Below are 16022 nucleotides of genomic sequence, written 5' to 3'. Positions count from 1 at the left end.
CCTTCCAGAACCTTCTGAGTCTACTACTCCTCGTCCCTGGAAGGGGCTTATTGGCTGATGATGAGATTTCATGTCTTGAAATTTCTTTGTGGGGGAGGGGGGAGAAGGGAGAGGGGAGAGAGGGGAGAGGGGGAGAGAGGGGAGAGGGGGAGGGAGGACTTCCCTGGTGGTCCAGTGGTTAAGGCTCCACGCTCCCACGTCAGGAGTCCCGGGTTCGATCCCAGGTCGGGGAAATAGATCCCCTCATGCATGCTACAACTAAGACCCGGCATAGACAAGTAAATAAATTTCCTTGGGGGATATTCCATTATCAGAAATAAAAGGACTGACATGTGTGCCTAACAAACATTACAGTATCCCAGCCATCCAGCCTGACCTTTGGAACACGCTACATTTTGACCCTTCCCAGTCACTGGAAAATTCTATTCCCACAGCTCTGGGAGTAGAATAGTGACAATTTCCCCTCAAGGACACCTCTCAATGTTCCTTGGCCAGTAGCCAGAATCCCCAATCTAACAGGAACTGGGAGGCAAAAAGCAAAGCAAGAGGAAAGAAGAAAAGAGTTAGACCTGGGGGAATTTGCTGATTTACATCTTTATAAACCTGGGGAATCCCTGTGGGAGAGTGGTTGCTGAGCTTACCTCACCAAAGAGAACAGACCACAGTTTTGGATGGGGCTGCACTGGAGGTAGATTGCTGATACTCAGTGTGGCCCACAGAGTGGTGCCACTTCATGAACTGTTACTTTTATGTCCGAGCTGAGTATAGAATTTGAGAGCTACGTATTTAAAAACTCTTACAGCATTTGTCAGAGTACTTTTATAAACGTTGGTTATAACCAAAAAAAAAAAAAGTGAGCTTGTTATTTTTATATTTTTTAGATTTCATTTGTCAAGGAACTCATTTTTATTGTATTTTATAAAAGTATCAATCTGTGATAGATTAACAATAATTAAGGCTGGTTCTTCCCTACAGATCGTTTGAGGAGCACTGGGGTAAATAACAGAGTTTTTGTTCACTAACTTGAACAGGCAGCTGATAGTTGCCTAGCTGCTAGAACAGATAGGTTTTGTTTTGCTTTGTTTTTTGTGAATAATGCAAATCTCAATTTTATGCTGGCCCATCAACTATTCCTGAAAGGCCAAATGTCTTCCGACATAATGTGCAAGTGGGAATTTAAATACTCCAGGGGACAGAGATACTGTATGGGATCTAACAGGCATATCCCACCCATGCACTGTGTCCCTGACAGGTTCTAGAAAAGTCTCCCTTCACTAGATTATGAGGCATAAAGTATACTGCAAGTGACAGGATTTTTGTAAAGCTCTTCATTAGCTAGTCACTCTATGCCAAATATGTTGATAAAGGCACAGAAATTGAAATGGGCTCCTTGATCTTGGGAAGTGGGGTTGGGCTGACCCTGAGTGAAAACAGCACTGTACCTCCAGTGGCACATGCCTATTTCTACCACCACACCCCCGATCTGCTTTAACTGTAGGGGCTGGAATAGATACTCACGGTTACCAGCCTCCTTTGCAGTAGTCATGTGACACAGTTCTCGGCAAGGAGATATCTACTGTGAACTTTTTTTTTTTTGGCTGCTCCTTGGGACTTGTGGGGATCTTACTTCCCTGACCAGGGATCAGACAGGGTCCCATGACAGTGAAAGCACCGAGTCCTAACCACTGAGAAGCCAGGGAATTCCCATATTGGGAACTTTTAGAAAGGCTTCTGCTTTTCCTGATAAAAGAGACAGAGACTGTTGGAATCCATCTTGCAATCGTAAGGGAAAATGTTAAGAGAATCACGGAGAGGCCAATTCAGACCTCTAACATTGTTCAGTTCCTGAGCCAACTATCTACTTTCTGATTTCTTGTTATGTAAGAGAAAATAGATGTCTACTGTTTATGCCATTGTTAACTGAGTTTCCTGTTACTTGCAGTCAAAAGCATTGTGAACTGATCTAGAAACCCATCAGGACTTATTTCATTTACATTGGGTTGAATCATATGAAACTGGTATTTTCTGTAGGTCAGAATGATTGACTGTCAGTAGTTTTGCATCATTCAACCCAAATGACTACAAACACTCTAGGTCTGTAGATGTGTGTCAGTTAGTATGCTTTTAACAGCAAATAACAGAACTCTTAACTCAATGCATTAGAGAAGGAGACCTATTGGGTCATGGGAGGAAATGGCTGAAATAGGCATCCAGAGGTTCAACACTGTCATCAAGTTCTCGGGTTCTTCCCAGGCCTCTCTTCTGCCTTCTACAATGTCAGCTTCGTACTCAGCCTGCTGCCTGCAGGAGCACCACCACCAGCAATGCGGGCTATGTGCTTTCTTGTCCAGTTCCAGCAGGAGAAAAGGAGCTTCTGTCCAGCATTCTGGACAAGAATCCTAAAATTCCCACTAACTGACTCACTAAGGTCACATGCTTATCCCTGAACCAGTGACCATGATCCCAGAATAAAGGGTGTTGACTGGTATAAATCAGACAGGGTCCACTCCTGGACCTGGGATGGGGTCAGCTTCCCTCTCAGACCCACAAAAACTCTAGTTGCTTTCAGGAAGTGGGAATCGCTGGGAGAATGGATGCTGGCTAGATAACCACAAAGTCCTCTACAACGTGTCTCCATCAAGTTAGCGATTTGGGGTTGGCAGCAACAGAAACCAACAACACAGAATGGGGAGACAGGTGGTTCCCTAAAGCAAAGTTAGAGTGTTATTATTAGATGAAAGATGAAGGGTGCTGGACAGGCAGTATTTACAAATATCCACTACTTATTTCATAGAAAGTCCCAAAATCTATTTATTTAACCCAATAATGAAATTTGGCGTCGGAAAGAGCAGAGAAGGCAGTGCGGCAAGAAGGAGAAAAGTGAGAGTGGGTCCAAGCAATTTGGCCTTGGTCAGGGGACCTGCAGAGAAAGGTCCTCTGGTAGAAAATTCTTATAAGGAATGTGAGTGAAAGACTCAAAGAACAAAATAATAATGACATAAGAATAAACGCCCACGAACTACCCTGGTGGTGCAGTGGTTAAGCATCCACCTGCCAATGAAGAGTACACTGGTTCGAGCCTTGGCGGGGGAAGATCGCACGTGCCCCGGAGCAACTAAGTCCGTGCGCCACAACTACTGAGCCTGCGCTCTGGAGCCCACGAGCCACAACTGCCGGTGCCTAGAGCCGTGCTCCGCAAAAAGAGAAGCCACCACAATGAAAAGGCTGCGCACCAGAAAGACCCGATGCAGCCAAAAAAACAAAAAAACCCACAACACTGTAAATCAACTATATTTCAATAAAAGGTATTTAAAACTTAAAAAAAAAAAGAATAAACACACATGCAAACGAACAAGCAATAAAACTTGAATAGGGAATCTTAGTATATCAAGGCATTTAAATTCCCTTGGGAATGGTGCAGTTTGTTTAACAAATGATGCTGGCATAACTGGCTCTCTGGCAGAAAACAAAGTTAAACCCTAGTTCATACATACACACAAGGATAAATTCCAGATATATCGATGACTTAAATTTGAAAAACAAAACAAAACAAAAAACAAAACAAAAAAAACCCATGAGACTATTTCGGGGGTCGAGGGAAACTTTCCTAAGCCGGAACCCGAGCTGCCCCGGCGCTCGCATTCCACCTTTTCCATTGGGCCCCTAGGGCTACGTAATGGGACACCCAGCCAATGAGGACTGGGCATGGGCGGCGTGCTCAGCCAATGGGGCCAGGGCGGGAGATTTGAAAGGACCTCTGCGTGGGGGCGGCCGGGCAGGTTCAGTTGTTTCCCAGCGGCCAGGGAGGTGGCTGTGCCGCCGGCTCCAGGTGAGCTGTCCTCCTTTCGGGGACCTTGCGCCGGGAGAGGCCAGGTGATCCGGCAGGTCGGGGGGTCCGTTGGGCGGGCCCGCGCGCACTCTGCCGGGCTGCTGGTTGCTCTAAAGTGGAGAGAGGGTCCTGGAAAGGGGTGAGGCCGGTAGCAGGGCTGGGGCAGCGAGGTGAGCTCCGGAATGCGCCCTGATGAGGCCAGCTTGTAAATCTGCTCCCTTTCACCAGCCCCAGACAAGCGCTTCCGGCTAGATCTGTCCGACCCCTCACTCTCTCTCTCCCTTTTTTCTGCTGCTCACGGCTCTGCTTCTCTTCTCTGCCCAGTTCCCTCCCCCTTCCCTTCTAAGGATGGCCCAGAAGGAGAACGCCTACCCCTGGCCCTACGGCAGGCAGACGGTAAGGGTTTTCCCACTTCCCCTCCCCCCACCCGCGTGGCGAGGTTCCGCTTGCAGATTTGAGGTCCTGCAGAGGGCGATCCTCTTACCACTTTCTTCCCGGCTTTGCACCAGTTTATGGGCCCCAGTCTGGTCATTTGTAGCCACATCCTATCAGGTGCTGCCAACTTGAGTTTGACCAGCCTGTGAGGACCTCTGCAGAGCTGAGCCTATTTGTCACATCCAGATGACATCTGGGACTGAGCAGGCAGGGTCTGGCCTTTTGGCCATGATTCCCAACCCTTGTCCTGAAAAAATAGGCTAGGCAGGAAATAGAAATAGACTCTGGAAGGATTTAGATAAGTTTATAAGTTTAAAAGGTCCAGGACAAGTCTAAATTAAGAATTTAGAATTTATTTTAATGACTGGTGTGAAGTAAGCATTCAATGGCTTTATTTTCCAGTTGTCCCAACACCTTTCGCTGAAGAGTCTACCCTCTGATTTGAAATGCTACCTTTATTATATATATTAAATTCCCACAGATATGTGGATCTATTTCTGCACTCCATTTTGTTCAACTTGCTTATTTGTAAATTCCATGCTAATATCACTGTTTGCAAACAGGTCTGTAGGGGCACTGAGGCTTTCTTCCTCACTTGGCTAAAGAAGAAAGAAGGGGCCCTGCATGGGCTTTGCTCTCTGTTTGTGGGGCTTGAGTATCCAGGGGGGTCCGTATGTCCCCTTGTCCACCAGCTGCCTGCCTGGTGAAGCTCTGAATGAGGCTGTCAATAGTGGAGGCTGAATGAGAAAACATTGTCGTGCCTACGCTGGTCACTCCTAAAAGAAAGGGGTGTATATTACTCAGAAGTTGAAAGTGAAAAGTGGTCCAGGGCCATTAGAGCAGCCCTCAGTGTCCCTAAAGCCTGTTGTTGCAAAGGGGTAAACACTGAGATTTGCTGAACACTCAAGGCCCCAAGGACCTTATCTGAGACTTAACAGACTGAGCTTAGGGGACCATGAGAATACCTCTGTGCTAAAACTCCTTGAATTGTGTGTGTTCATTACCCTGGCCTGTACTGCCCCCTGGGGTGGGGGGCTGGGTGAATGAGTGGTGTTATGGACAAGACTTTGAAGGTTGGACAACCTTGGGCCTGAGAATGTGGAGTGGGCCAGGGCCAAAGAGGTGAGAGGTTAGGTGTGAGGGTAAGTCCTTATCTTAGGCTGACTTAGGTTGTTTATTAATAACTCATTTTATATGGGGCTCTGAGCAGAGTCTTGGGTCTGAGTAGCAAAATTGTGGTCTCAGTGTTCCTCTTTGAACTGGGGATGGCGTAGGTGGGTGGGTGGCTTTATAGCAAGTCCTGAAATGCTGCTTGTAGCACATTCCAACCCGGTCACTGGGATAAAGACACCCTCAGAGCTCCCCCCTGGTCCTTCTCAGGCTCAGTCTGGCCTGAACACCCTGCCCCAGAGAGTCCTCCGGAAGGAGCCTGTCACCCCATCTGCGCTTGTCCTCATGAGCCGCTCCAATGCCCAGCCCACAGGTAACTAGGACAAGGGGAGGGCATTGACCTGAGGGGACTAGGGTCTGGGGAAGGTGGACGGGGATGAAAATGTCAAAGGATGGCCTCAATCTCCCTGTTCTTTCCTTAGCTGCCCCTCTCCAGAAGGTGGTGGAGAACAACAGTGGGACCCCCAACTTCTCAATGTAAGCGCCCCAAGCCTTGGGGTGGCCAGAGATGGGGAGGGACAGTGAACAGGTAGGAAATGGGGGAGGTAGAAGGTAAGGGCAGGAGGAGTAGGGAGGCAAGAAAGCCTGATCCAACCTCAGCTCCCCTGGAAGAGAAACAGGGCTGCGGGCAGGATGGGCTGAGGTGCAGGGAGAAGGCAAACACCTCAGAGGACCGACTAACCGGTACTCAGCTGCCTACCACCCCCTCCACACCCCCCAACAGGCGTTCCTTCACAATCGACGACTTTGAGATTGGGCGTCCTCTGGGCAAAGGCAAGTTTGGAAATGTGTACTTGGCTCGGGAGAAGAAAAGCCGTTTCATCGTGGCGCTCAAAGTCCTCTTCAAGTCTCAGATAGAGAAGGAGGGTGTGGAGCACCAGCTGCGCAGGGAGATCGAGATCCAGGCCCATCTGCAGTACGGGTCAACGCCCTTCGCGCCGGAGTGCCCCTGGCGCCTCAACCCCCGGCTCCTCTTCCAATCCCCCCATAGCCGGACTGTCTTCTCTGCAGCTGTGGTCAGGCAGCCCCAAGGAGCTCTCAATCCTGGCCAGAGCCTTGAACCCAGAGAGCCGCGTCCAGTTCCCCCTTAGCACCGCCAGCCTGGTGTCCCCTGCCTGGCCCAAGCCTGACCCAGTTTGCCGCAATGGGACCTGTCATCTTTCCCATTTCCTTATGCCAGGATGCAGCCTGATGCTTCCTCTGTCTCCTCTCCCAGGCATCCCAACATCTTGCGTCTGTACAACTATTTCTATGACCGGCGAAGGATCTACTTGATTCTGGAGTATGCCCCCCGGGGGGAGCTCTACAAGGAGCTGCAGAAGAGCCGCACTTTTGACGAGCAGCGAACAGCCACGGTCGGGGCGGGTGGGCACCTGGGGTACCGGCCGGGGGCTGGAGGCTGGGGGACCCTGCTCGCAGCCCGAAGTCCATCCTTGTCTGACTGCCTGTCATCGGCCCCCCAGATTATGGAGGAGCTGGCAGATGCTCTGATATACTGCCACGGGAAGAAGGTGATTCACAGAGACATAAAGCCAGAGAATCTGCTCTTGGGGCTCCAGGGAGAGCTGAAGATTGCCGACTTCGGCTGGTCTGTACACGCCCCCTCCCTGAGGTATGGTGGGCCAGGAGGCCGGCCCTGGGTGTGAGGCTGGGACATTCAAACTAAAACCACTCCAGGTCTTGTTACCCAGAGACATTTTGGGTTGTTCTCATGTAAATATATAGACACAGCAATATCTTTACAAAAATAGGAGACTCTCTGGGAATCCCCTGACGGTCCATTGGTTAGGACTCAGCGCTTTCACTGTTTTGGCCCGAGGTTCAATCCCTGGTTGGGAAACTAAGATCCTGCCAGCCACGTGGTGTGGCCAAAAAAAAAAAAAACAAAAACAAAAATAGGAGACTCAGTTTTGCCACCCAGGTTTCTCACTTGAAATATATTGGGACCTTCTTGCCATATCACTGAGAATACCCCCACGTCATTTTTTTTTTTTTTTTTTAATTTATTTTTGGCTGCACTGGATCTTCGTTGCTGTGCGTGGGCTTTTTCTAGTTGCGGCGAGCTGGGGCCACCCTTCGTTGCGGTCGTGTGCTTCTCATTGCAGTGGCTTCTCTTGTTGCGGAGCACGGGCTCTAGGGCACGTGGGCTTCAGTAGTTGTGGTGCACGGGCTCAGTAGTTGTGGCTCACGGGCTCTAGAGCGCAGGCTCAGTAGTTGTGGTGCACGGGCCCAGCTGCTCCAGGGCATATGGGATCTTCCCGGACCAGGGCTCGAACCCTTGTCCCCTGCACCGGCAGGTGGACTCTCAACCACTGCGCCACCAGGGAAGTCCCTCCCACGTCATTTTTAATGGCTTCATAGTATTGCATAGTAGAGATGTAACCTGATTAATGTAAGCAGGATGTGCTTGATGGACATTTGAGATTTTTCCTTTAATTCTAAGGTGAACATTGCCCTCATATCTGATTATTTTAACATACAGCCCTCAGTGTGGAAACTCAGAGGCAGTGTGTAAGCCCACCTCTGGGGCTTTAGTGTATGTCTTCACCCCACTCCTACCCCAAAGGCTCCGTCAGAGCCTGGTTTGAACACTCCCCTGGCACATCCTGGGGTCTCTGGGCTCCCCATCAAGCTTCAGGGAAAGGAGAGAAGGTCTGGATCTGGGATCCCTGCCCACTCACCCCCCCCTCCAGGAGGAAGACAATGTGTGGCACCCTGGACTACCTGCCCCCAGAGATGATTGAGGGGCGCACGCACAACGAGAAGGTGGATCTGTGGTGCATTGGAGTGCTCTGCTACGAGCTGCTTGTGGGAAACCCCCCCTTCGAGAGTGCGTCCCACAACGAGACGTATCGGCGCATCGTCAAGGTGGGAGGCTAGCCCCAGGTGCCTGGCCGGGGTCTGTGCTGGCCCAGGGGCCAGGGGCAGGGAGTGGGCATATCGTAGTTGTGGGGCTTACGTCACTCACCAAATAGAATGGGCAGTGAAGGGAAAGCAGCCAGGATGAAAGCTGGGGTCCTCCTTCTCCTTTACCTCTGCAGGTGGACCTGAAGTTCCCCCCTTCCATGCCTGCGGGAGCCCAGGACCTTATCTCCAAGCTGCTCAAGCACAACCCCTCAGAACGCCTGCCGCTGGCTCAGGTCTCAGCCCACCCTTGGGTCCGGGCCCACTCCCGGAGGGTGCTGCCCCCCTCTGCCCTTCAGTCTGTCCCCTGAACTGTCCCTGTCATTTTCTCAGTTGTGTCTGTATGTCTGTATATGTGTAGTTAGGAGAAGGGGTCCCTGGCCTGTTCCCGCATCTGTCTTCTACCTCCTCTTTATTTAATAAAAGCTGAACCTTTTTGTACTGATGAGTGTAGATGTTTACAGGTGGAAATTGCTGTGAACAAAGCCGTCACCTGTGGGGAGGAGGCTGGGGAGTTGCCCATGCCGGGTGCCAGGACTGGCATTGCATCACCGCCCCTGGGAGCACCCTGCCCTCTCAACTCTAACCCCCACCTGGTCAGCTCCACCCCACCCCCAAGTCTTTTCTTTCCCCTGCTCTGACTCCCAGACCTGGGGGTGCTGGGGACCTCAGCTCCACTCTGCTATACCTGCACACCAGCCATCTCTGCCCACCTTCTCTTACTACTTGCTCTTAGTTGACCTCTATTCTTTCCCTCTTCTGGTTCACTCCTGCCGACCCAGGAGCAATTGAACATTGTTGTACCCAGAAGTTGTTTGTTTTTCTGCTCTGATGAGGATCTAGCACAGGAGTGAATAGAAGCAGCAATCTTGTTCCTAACCTAAGGTTTAAGGTTTCGCTGCTAGATATGTGATGCTTGCTGTAGATTTTTAATACATGTCCTTTATCAGGTTGAGGAAGGCCTGGTCACTTCCTAGTTTGCTAAGGGTTTGGGTGTTTGTTTTGGGGTCGCCACAACAGCATGCGGGATCTTACTTCCACGACCAGGGATCGAACCCACGCCCCCTGCAGTGGAAGCGTGGAGTCTGTTGGGGTTTTTTTGAATCATAAATAGGTGTTGACTTTCACCTAATGCTTTTTCTGCATCTGTTGATTATTTGCTCTTTTAAGCCATGTGGTGAAGAACATCAATAAATGTTTTTATTTTCATCTCAGTTGCTCATGCTATATTCAATTCCTAGGGTTGCTGTAACAAATTACCACAAACTCAGTGTTTTAAAACAACAGAAATGCATTCTCTTGACAGTTCTGGAGGCCAGGAGTCCACAATCAAGTTGTATGCAATGCCATGCTCCCCTCAAAGGCTCTAGGGGAAAGTCCTCCCTTGCCTCTTCCAGCTTCAGGTGACTCTGGGCACTTCCTGGCTTGTGGCTACATCACTCCAATCTCTGCTTCTGTCTTCACACAGCCTTCCTGTCTTCTCTCTTTTCTCTTCTGTGAAAGCTGGGGTCCTCCTTCTCCTTTACCTGTGCAGGTGGACCTGAAGTTCTTATAAGAACACTAGTCATTTGATTTATGGCTCACCCAGATAATCCAGGATAATATTGTCTCACGATCCTTAATTACATCTGCAAAGACCCTTTTTTCCAAAAACCATTGCATTCATAGGTTCCAGAGGTTAAGACACAGACATATCTTTTTTGGGGCTACCATGCAACCCACTACATATGCTCATAGATTAAAGCAACTGAATGATGTTATAAGGCTTAAAAAAAAACACCAAAAACCAACAGTCTGGGCTTCCCTGGTGGCGCAGTGGTTGAGAGTCTGCCTGCCAGTGTGGGGGACGCGGGTTCGAGCCCTGGTCTGGGAGGATCCCACATGCCGCAGAGCGGCTAGGCCCGTGAGCCACAATTACTGAGCCTGCGCGTCTGGAGCCTGTGCTCCGCAACAAGAGAGGCCGCGATAGTGAGAGGCCTGCACACCGCGATGAGGAGTGGCCCCCGCTTGCCGCAACTAGGGAAGGCCCTCGCACAGAAACGAAGACCCAACACAGCCATAAATAAATAAATAAATAAATAAAAGATCTACTCTCTAAAAAAAAAAAAAAAAAAACCAACAGTCTGCCCATTTCTCTCTCCCCACAGACAGCCTATTCCAAATCTTTTTATGGTTTTGTTTTGTTTTTGGTATTTACCATGTATTTCCAAATCACAGGCTTCTGTTGCTACTTCTTAAGTTTTCAGTTTGAGGCTCTATTGTTTTCCTGCTACAAAATGTACAGATTTCATTCTTTCACTCCACTGCCACCATACACATGTGCATTTTCTGTGTCTACATCCTTCTGATGTAGTTATATCAAAATTTTGGTTACATTTATTCGTTTGACAATAGTTATTGAGTGCTTTCCACAGTCCAGGCACTGTTCTAGAGGCAGGGGAGTGAATAAATAAGAAAAAGAAAAAATCCTCTGAGCTCCAGAAGGTTGCAAATCTAGAGGATCAATGTCAGTATCCAGTGTGTATGTTATGACCATGAGATGCCAGCCAAGCTGACTCATGACATTCTATACCTTTCTTTTGGAATAGATGTCCCTGAAGTCAATAGCCTGTGTCATTTTCTCACCCCCTCTGAACAGATCACACCTCCAAATTCTCCCCCAGCCTGAGCACTTAAAGTTATCAACAGTCATCAAAGTGTCACTTCATTGCATCATATGGGCCTGAGATGGAGTATGAAAGGTTAAAAAAAACCCATTCTTAGCTCATAGGCCATATAAAAATGGGTGGAGAGCTGGATTTAGCCCACAGGCCATGTTTTGCTGACTCCTAATGTAGTGGACACTGTTGTTGCTCCCCCATAGCCCCTCCTCCGTCCTCCATTGTGTTGCTGCTACTTCAGTTTGGAGGGAACTGACCCACCTCTAGCTCCAGGAGGAGCATAATTGTTCTAACCTAATCAGTTAATTCTTCAATCACCTTGCCAGAGTGATTGCTTCCAAATACCAAATCCTAAGTCAATAAGACATGGTATCACCCTGACCAAAGTGACTAAATTGGGCATGTGAACCAGTTTAGGCCACTGAGATATGATGAGAGATTAACTGGGGCTCTTGGGAAAGATGCATCCTTGTTCTTCTGTGAGGTCTAATGGAAGCTAGTCCTTTCTCCCCTTCTGGAAGGTATGGGAGTATATCAGCCAAGGCTTCTGGTTGCATGCAACAAAAAACAATTCAGGTTCATTTAAGCAGAAACAGACCTTATTATGAGCATCCTGGGTAATTCATAGAATCTCTAAAAGGACTAGCCTTGGAGTCTACAGAGTCAGGAAAAATTCCACTGCAGAAGTGGTCCAGTAGAGCATGGTGGAGCCTTAGCCATGTGCTAGGGAAGCTGGGAAAGTGACTGCTTGGTATTCCAGCTTTTGTAGTGGGAGATGGGCTCTGCCTAATGAGGTGGGAGAGTCCTCAAACATTGGGATTCAGATCCTGGGAGGCCCAAGAGAATGACAAATGATCGCAGTTTATGGACTGAATATTTTTGTCTCTCCAAAAATTCATATTTGAAGTTGAAGCCCTAACTCCCAATGTGATGGTATTTGGAGATGGGACCTTTGGAGGTAATTAAGTTTAGATGAGGTCATGAGGGTGGGGTCCTCATGATGGGATTGGTGTCTTTATAAGAAAAGGCCAGAAAGCTAGCTCTCTCTCTCCATCATATAAGGACACAAGAAGGTGGCCGTCTGCTAGCCAGGAAGAGAGACCTCACCAGGAGCAGAATCAGCTGGCACCTTGGACTCACAGCCTCCAGAACTGGGAGAAAAAAAAAAGATTCTGTTAAGACACCCAGTTTATGATATTTTGTTATAGCAGTTCAAGCAGACAACTATAATCCCCAAAGAATGACAAATGACATAGTGCCACCATGAGGAAGCCCTCTTGGGATAAAGCTATTCCCTCAGAAAGAAACCAGGCTGTTCATGACAGCCTTAGGGCACTGAATGCAGGCTTCTCTGACACCTTAAGACCATTATTGTATGACAATAAATTCCCCTTGTTTTTGTTTGTTTGCTTTTGATTCAACTTGTGTTTGATTCAACTTGTGTTTTCTGTCACCTGCTGAATACAGAGCATCTGCTTGCTGAGGAGTAAAAGGAAGACAAGGTGGGGGGTGTCATTCCCAAAGAGAGGGGGAGAAGCTTACAGTAGACCATTGGTCTCATGCTGTATTAGTCAGGGCTCTGGGTGCAAGTGACAGAAACACATCTTGAATGAGTTCAAGCCAAAAAGGGGAAATTAATGGCTTAGGGTCATTTAATTAATAAATATTTATTGAGCACTACTATACGCTAGGTACTGTTCTAAGCACTGGGGCTACAAATGAGAACAAAACCGACAGAAAGTCTTACCCTCATGGCACTTACATGAGCAAGTAAGCAAAATATATAGTATGTCAGATGGTGATAAGTGCTCTGGAGAAGAGGTAGGGAAGGAAGTTGGGGAATTGCTGGAGAAAGTGGTTGTAATTTTAAACAGACTGTAAGGGGAGGCCTCACTGAAAAGATAACATTTGAATAAGGACTTGAAGGAGAGAAGGGAAGGAGGAATATCCAAGGTGAAAATTTTTCTTGGTAGACCCAGCCTCAAAAAAAGGGGAGGGCGGGAGGGGAGTTGCAAGAGCAAGTGTAAATCCCTGAGGGGGCAGCACGTCTGTCTTGTCACAGGAACTGTGAGGAGGCCAGGGCGGCTACAGCAGGACCAGTGAGGGGAAGAGAAGGAAGAGATGAGATCAGAATGGTACCAGGGCTCTGACCTTCAGGGCCATTAATTTATTGAATATTTTACGTAGTGGCAAAATCACACACCATCCTCCAAGAGGAGAGAGACTCAGACCTGGAGGGGGCAGGAGACAGAGAACAGAGTGCCAAATACACAGGAAAGCCCTTAAGCCCGCTTCGCTGTCCACTGTGAGTCGCTCTGGGCAATTTCATCTGCTCGGTCTGTTAGCCGAGGACGATGGAACGAACCATTCAAGCTCTGCTGAGAATTCTGGTTTCATCCTTCCTGATCAACTAGTTGCGGTTGAATCCCGACGGTCCAAGCAGGATATACTACTTCCATCCCAAAACCCTCCTAGTAACCCCAATTCTGGTCCGCACTAGAAGTGTTTGTTAAGCAGCAATTGTGGGCGTGACAATTGTGGGCGGAAAGAGCCCTAGCCCCACCCCCGGAGGACTCCGGCATTTCAGGATCTTCACCTTTAAGATCCGCCCCCTCAACTTTTTGAAAGGGCGGGGCGACGAGCGCAGCTGTCACCTCCTTCTTTCCACCCCGCTGGCTCTCACGTGCGTTCAGTCGTTCAATAACAGCTCCTCTCCTGGGACTTCCTGGTTACCGGGACCAATCAGAGTGTTCTTCCCGTCCTGACCATTGTGAGCCCGAGGCCAATCGGCGCGCCTCTACAACGCCCCTTAAAGGCGCCGCCAACGCCTCCCGAGCCGGGGCGAACTAATTCCTCGGCTCCTGCCCCCAACTGCAGTATGGAGTCGCCCCGGGGGCGGCCTGGGCCCGAAGCAGGCCTTCTAGCTCTGGGGGAACAGCAAGCCGCGATCATCGGCGGCGGCCCGGACCGAACGGCCTCTGAGCCGCCCTCAGGCCTCCGGTTGTCCGAGGAGGAAGAGGCCGAGAACGTTGGGGGCGCGAGCCGCATCCCCAGGGCGTCCCCGAAGACTTCGAGCTGCAGCTTCGTCCACCCTCCGGAATGGGAGGCTCCGGAGGAAGAGCCGGGCCGCGGAGGGACGCCTTCTGGGGCAGGGAGCAACCGGGGGGCGCCGGGTCCCGAAAACGACCCGCATGCATCCTCCCGGCGCAAGAAGCCCGAGGACAGGCCTGCATCCGAGGGCGTCTGCCGTCGAGGAAGCCCTGGAGGCGGCGGGTTGGATGTTGAGCAGGAGAAGGAAGATGACGATGAGGCGGCGGCAGCCAGCAGGGCTGGCCGTTCCTTCTCCAGCCGCCTTCAGGACAGCCGCAGCCTGGATGGGTTGAGCGGGGCGTGCGGCGGCGCCGGGTCCTCAGGGGGTGCAGAGTCTGGCGCGGGTGGCGGGCGGCGCGCCACTATCTCCAGCCCGCTGGAGCTCGAGGGCACGGTGAGCCGCCATGGCGACCTCACCCACTTTGTCGCCAACAACCTGCAACTCAAGATCCGCCTGAGCTGCGCCCCTCAACCCCCGCCCCCTGCCCCTGCGCGGCCCTGTTCGGCGCCCCCACCCACTCCGGCCATTCCTCCCATCGACCCCGACGTGCTGCGGGACCTGGAGAGGCTGAGTCGGGAGCTAGGCGGCAGGGTGGACCGTCTGCTTCGCGGGCTGGGTGGTGCGGTGCAGGAGCTGACAGCGCTGAGCGTGGGCTGCATCCAGACCTACCGTGATGCCGTGGACTCCCTAGGCGAAGCTGTGGACATGAGCATCAAGGGCATGTACACCCTGCTGGCGCGCTGTGAGGAGCTGGAGAGGGCTCTGCAGCCAGTTCAGGGACTGGCGCGCCAAGTCCGGGATATCCGACGCACCCTGGAGGTGTTGGAGGCCCTGTGCAAGTGACCGGGAGGGCAGGAGAGGCCTGGCAACGCCAGGGTCCAGCAGGATCCTAAGGACTCTTCAGGGAGCCCTGGTGGGACTTGCCCGCCGAGGGGAGGCCTATATATTGGAGGCTCTTCCAGATACATTTAGCAGGCCCGCGACCACTAGCTGGGCCTTATGCAGGTGTACACGGGGAAGTTCTAAAGCTTCTCCTGGTGGGTGGGGATGATGCTCTGCTTCTATTCAGTTGGCCATCTGCAGCTACCTTGTTCTCCCAACTCTCTTCCCTAGTTAGAGCACCATCTCTGGGAAGCCAGGGCTTTAGGTCTGGGCTTGGGAGACATGACTGCCATATGTTCTCAAGAAAGGAGAACAGTGGAGGCTCCAGCCCCACTGTGGCCACCCTGACCTCCAGTGGTCACATCTCAGGTGCCAGGGGCTGTGGGAGCTTGAGGGATCCTTGGCCACACACCATGCAGACAAGGATGCACACTTGCAGATGGATAACCCACTGCTTCTGCCCTCCGGCCCCCTGCCCTCCCACTTCCCCAGCCATAACCTGGGTGGAGCTAGAAGGAATGTATTGCATGGTAGAGGGGGTGAGTTGGGAGGGGTCTCACTGCTCTCAGGGTTCAGATAGAATTGTTGCTGGCTTTGAAGCCCACCTGTTGTGGAGTGTTCTAATCAGTTTTGGCTTTCTGAGTTTTTGTGGAATTAAAGTGCTGCTGCTGCTAAGGCTGAGACTGTGTCTGTGTGGGGTTAAGGGATTGATGAGCCAAAGGTATGGGCATGAGGATCAGTCTTTTCGTGGAGTTTTCTTGGGGCCAGTGCTGCGAGTGGGGTGGGGGTCCCAGGCCACATGGGGAAGGATATGGTTCCTGCTCCTGAACAGCAGAACGGAGGGGAAATATAAGACACAGATACGGGCTCAGAGACCCAGTAAAAGCAGAATCAGAAGCAAGGTGATTCAGAAGAGAAAGGGAAGGGGTCGTCTTCTCAGTTCCTGAAGAGGTCAGGCAGGGACTGGGCAAACTGGACATCTTGGCTCTGGAGAAAGACTGGAAATACTTGCTAGCTCCTTTCTTGACCTCATTTCTCACACTCTGCTGAT

The 16022-nt window shown here is 50.6% G+C and overlaps 2 protein-coding genes across 5 annotated transcripts; both read left to right on the top strand.

The window, feature by feature from the left end:
• Positions 1 to 3690: 3690 nt before the first annotated feature.
• AURKB (aurora kinase B) lies at positions 3691 to 10422 on the top strand. Of its 4 annotated transcripts, none has more exons than XR_014257443.1 (9): positions 3691 to 3829; positions 4154 to 4225; positions 5583 to 5747; positions 5857 to 5911; positions 6159 to 6350; positions 6651 to 6799; positions 6898 to 7046; positions 8128 to 8302; positions 8476 to 8615. XR_014257443.1 is itself a non-coding variant. In XM_082441218.1 (9 exons), the coding sequence occupies exons 1-9, from the start codon at positions 3706 to 3708 to the stop codon at positions 8647 to 8649; spliced, it is 1245 nt and encodes a 414-aa protein (XP_082297344.1). In that variant the 5' UTR covers positions 3691 to 3705; the 3' UTR covers positions 8650 to 10422. The 4 variants fall into 4 exon arrangements, 3 of the variants coding, with proteins under 3 accessions (XP_082297344.1, XP_082297345.1, XP_082297346.1); XM_082441218.1 differs by having other exon boundaries at positions 6651 to 6789; positions 8476 to 10422; XM_082441219.1 differs by having other exon boundaries at positions 3744 to 3829; positions 5645 to 5747; positions 6651 to 6789; positions 8476 to 10422.
• A 2617-nt stretch (positions 10423 to 13039) lies between these two features.
• Positions 13040 to 15646, top strand: BORCS6 (BLOC-1 related complex subunit 6). Its single transcript, XM_082441221.1, has one exon. It carries the CDS (start codon positions 13877 to 13879, stop codon positions 14930 to 14932), a length of 1056 nt encoding a protein of 351 aa, XP_082297347.1. The 5' UTR covers positions 13040 to 13876; the 3' UTR covers positions 14933 to 15646.
• Positions 15647 to 16022: the final 376 nt, after the last annotated feature.

This window comes from Balaenoptera physalus (assembly GCF_965194825.1).
Source record: "Balaenoptera physalus genome assembly, chromosome: 20".
NCBI lineage: Eukaryota > Metazoa > Chordata > Mammalia > Artiodactyla > Balaenopteridae > Balaenoptera > Balaenoptera physalus.
This window is presented reverse-complemented; position numbering and strand designations above follow the sequence as displayed.